The following is a 1,905-nucleotide window of genomic DNA, read 5'->3' as shown; positions in this document are numbered from 1 at the left end:
CCATAAATCGAGTAAATATAGGTATTGATTAATTCATACAGCTGCAACTTTTCCAGCTTCCTTTTGTATCTCTGCTTCTGTCTCATTGAACCCCATCGGCCTCGGCAGATGGCCGCTCACGTTTAACATCTGGTTATCCTCCAGCAGCAGTGTGTCGCAGTGAGCTTGTTACAGATATTTTTGATTTATGCCCAATACTGAAGCGTTGTCTTCACTGTTATTACACGCCACAACGCAAGAGGGACAATCAGGAATTAGCTGTGGGTCTAGATACGGCCGAGGCGGTGAGGAATTGAGGGCAACGGAGGGAGATGAGGGCCAAAAAGAGCGGGGATCCAGGTGGAAAAAGGGTCCCAGGGTTCTCCACAATGGCGGTCATAGAAACAAAACAGACTGTTAAGGTACCAAACAGGAAATACGTATAGTGTAGAGCGGATGTTGATTTGACCAATCAGAGGCCTTCTGTCTGCAGAAGTGACGGGGTTCTATTTGCGTTCACTGCGATAAACACGCAGACGACCTGGTTTCTGGGTATAAATCATCCTTTAGCCGCTTATATCTACTGAATCTTTCCCCTCCAAACCTGTAGGGGGAGCTCTGCATATTGCACCCGGAATAGTGACAAAGAATGCTAGCTTCAGTTAGCTTATTGGCTCACTGCAGTAAGAGCTTCTACTGAAAGATTGGGCTTCGTCTGCATGAAATGAGCCCAGTCTCCTCATTGGTTCGACAGCTTAAATCCGGCAGACAAATGTCAAAATGTGTGAATTTGAGACATTTGTTCTGCATTGTGTATGCTACTAGCATGTTCTTGTGCTAAATGAAAATTAGCTCCTTATTCTTTCATTTTGAACTTTGACTTCCCCCTCTACCAGTTAGAAAAAATCCACAGAAAAGCTGCACCTTCTTATAAGACGCATGGTTCAAAGCATGGGGAAAAAGTAGCAGCTTATATTCCAGAAAATACGGTACATCAGGATTACATTATTCTTAAAAAATCTCTGTCAACATGCATCCTATAATCCTTTTTCTTGAGGAAGCACATTGGTTTAAGGGATGCAGCTAAAATAGTCTGGATTGCAATAAGAAAATAAATAAAGACCAAATAAAAAAATCATTTTGAGTTCTTCACCAAAACAATTCATTTGTTTACTACAGAAAAACAGAATTTTCTTTTTAGATCTTCAAAAAATAGCTGCTTCTCTTTTTAATTAGAACAACGCAGACTTGTAATCGTATGGTGCAAAAGAATATCTTCATGTTGAGTGGGTGTGAATACTTTATTGTGCCATTATGATTTTATAAATGAGATTCGGGGCAGGATGTGGATTTGTAGCATGAACATATCGGACCGTTTGTAACCAACTAAGCTAACGTTTCCTTCTGTTTTCGCGTCTCAGGACGATCCGAGCGCCGATAAAGAAAACTCCGTGCTTCCTCCCAGCGGAGTCGTTCCATCAGCGAAGGTCAGCGAAGACAACGTGATCGACAACCCGTACCTGCGGCCCGTCAAGAAACCCAAAGTGAGGAGGAAGAAGTGAGAGGACTCTAACGGACTCTGGTTTGGGGTTAAAAGCTGCTGTGGCGTCAGCAGCTGACGGACATCTGCTGAAGAAAAAACTTTTCTGTTTGGTTTTTCTGACAGAACTCACTTTGTACGGAACTTTGTAAGCGACTTCGCTGCGGGGTTTACTGCAGCCTGCACCCTTTTTGTACATATGACACAAAAAAAAAGATTATTATTATTTTTTTTTTATTCATTCTGACATTATCCTGTCTTTGGTGAGAATCTCTGCAGCTGTTCTGATGATGGCGAAGAGTCAGTAAAATCCGAGCACTCCATACGGGTCTGTGTGGTGATGTACCTTCAGCTTTAGAGTTAGTAATACAAGCTCAGATAGGCCA

At 42.4% G+C, this 1,905-nt stretch overlaps 1 protein-coding gene across 1 annotated transcript in view; it reads left to right on the top strand.

Annotated features, from left to right (window-relative positions):
- taf8 (TATA-box binding protein associated factor 8) overlaps positions 1–1,748 on the top strand; it is an 8,543-nt gene extending 6,795 nt beyond the window's left edge. Inside the window, exon 8 of the mRNA XM_015403687.1 lies at positions 1,401–1,748. Within this exon, the coding sequence (XP_015259173.1) occupies positions 1,401–1,541 (141 nt within the window). The 3' untranslated portion in view covers positions 1,542–1,748. The remainder of the gene's footprint in view (positions 1–1,400) is intronic.
- The last annotated feature ends 157 nt before the right edge of the window (positions 1,749–1,905 follow it).

Source organism: Cyprinodon variegatus, unplaced genomic scaffold (genome assembly GCF_000732505.1).
Source record: "Cyprinodon variegatus isolate N-32 unplaced genomic scaffold, C_variegatus-1.0 Scaffold1543, whole genome shotgun sequence".
In the NCBI taxonomy this organism is placed as follows: domain Eukaryota; kingdom Metazoa; phylum Chordata; class Actinopteri; order Cyprinodontiformes; family Cyprinodontidae; genus Cyprinodon; species Cyprinodon variegatus.
Note: the sequence above shows the minus strand (reverse complement) of the source record. Positions and strands in the feature narration are given on the sequence as shown.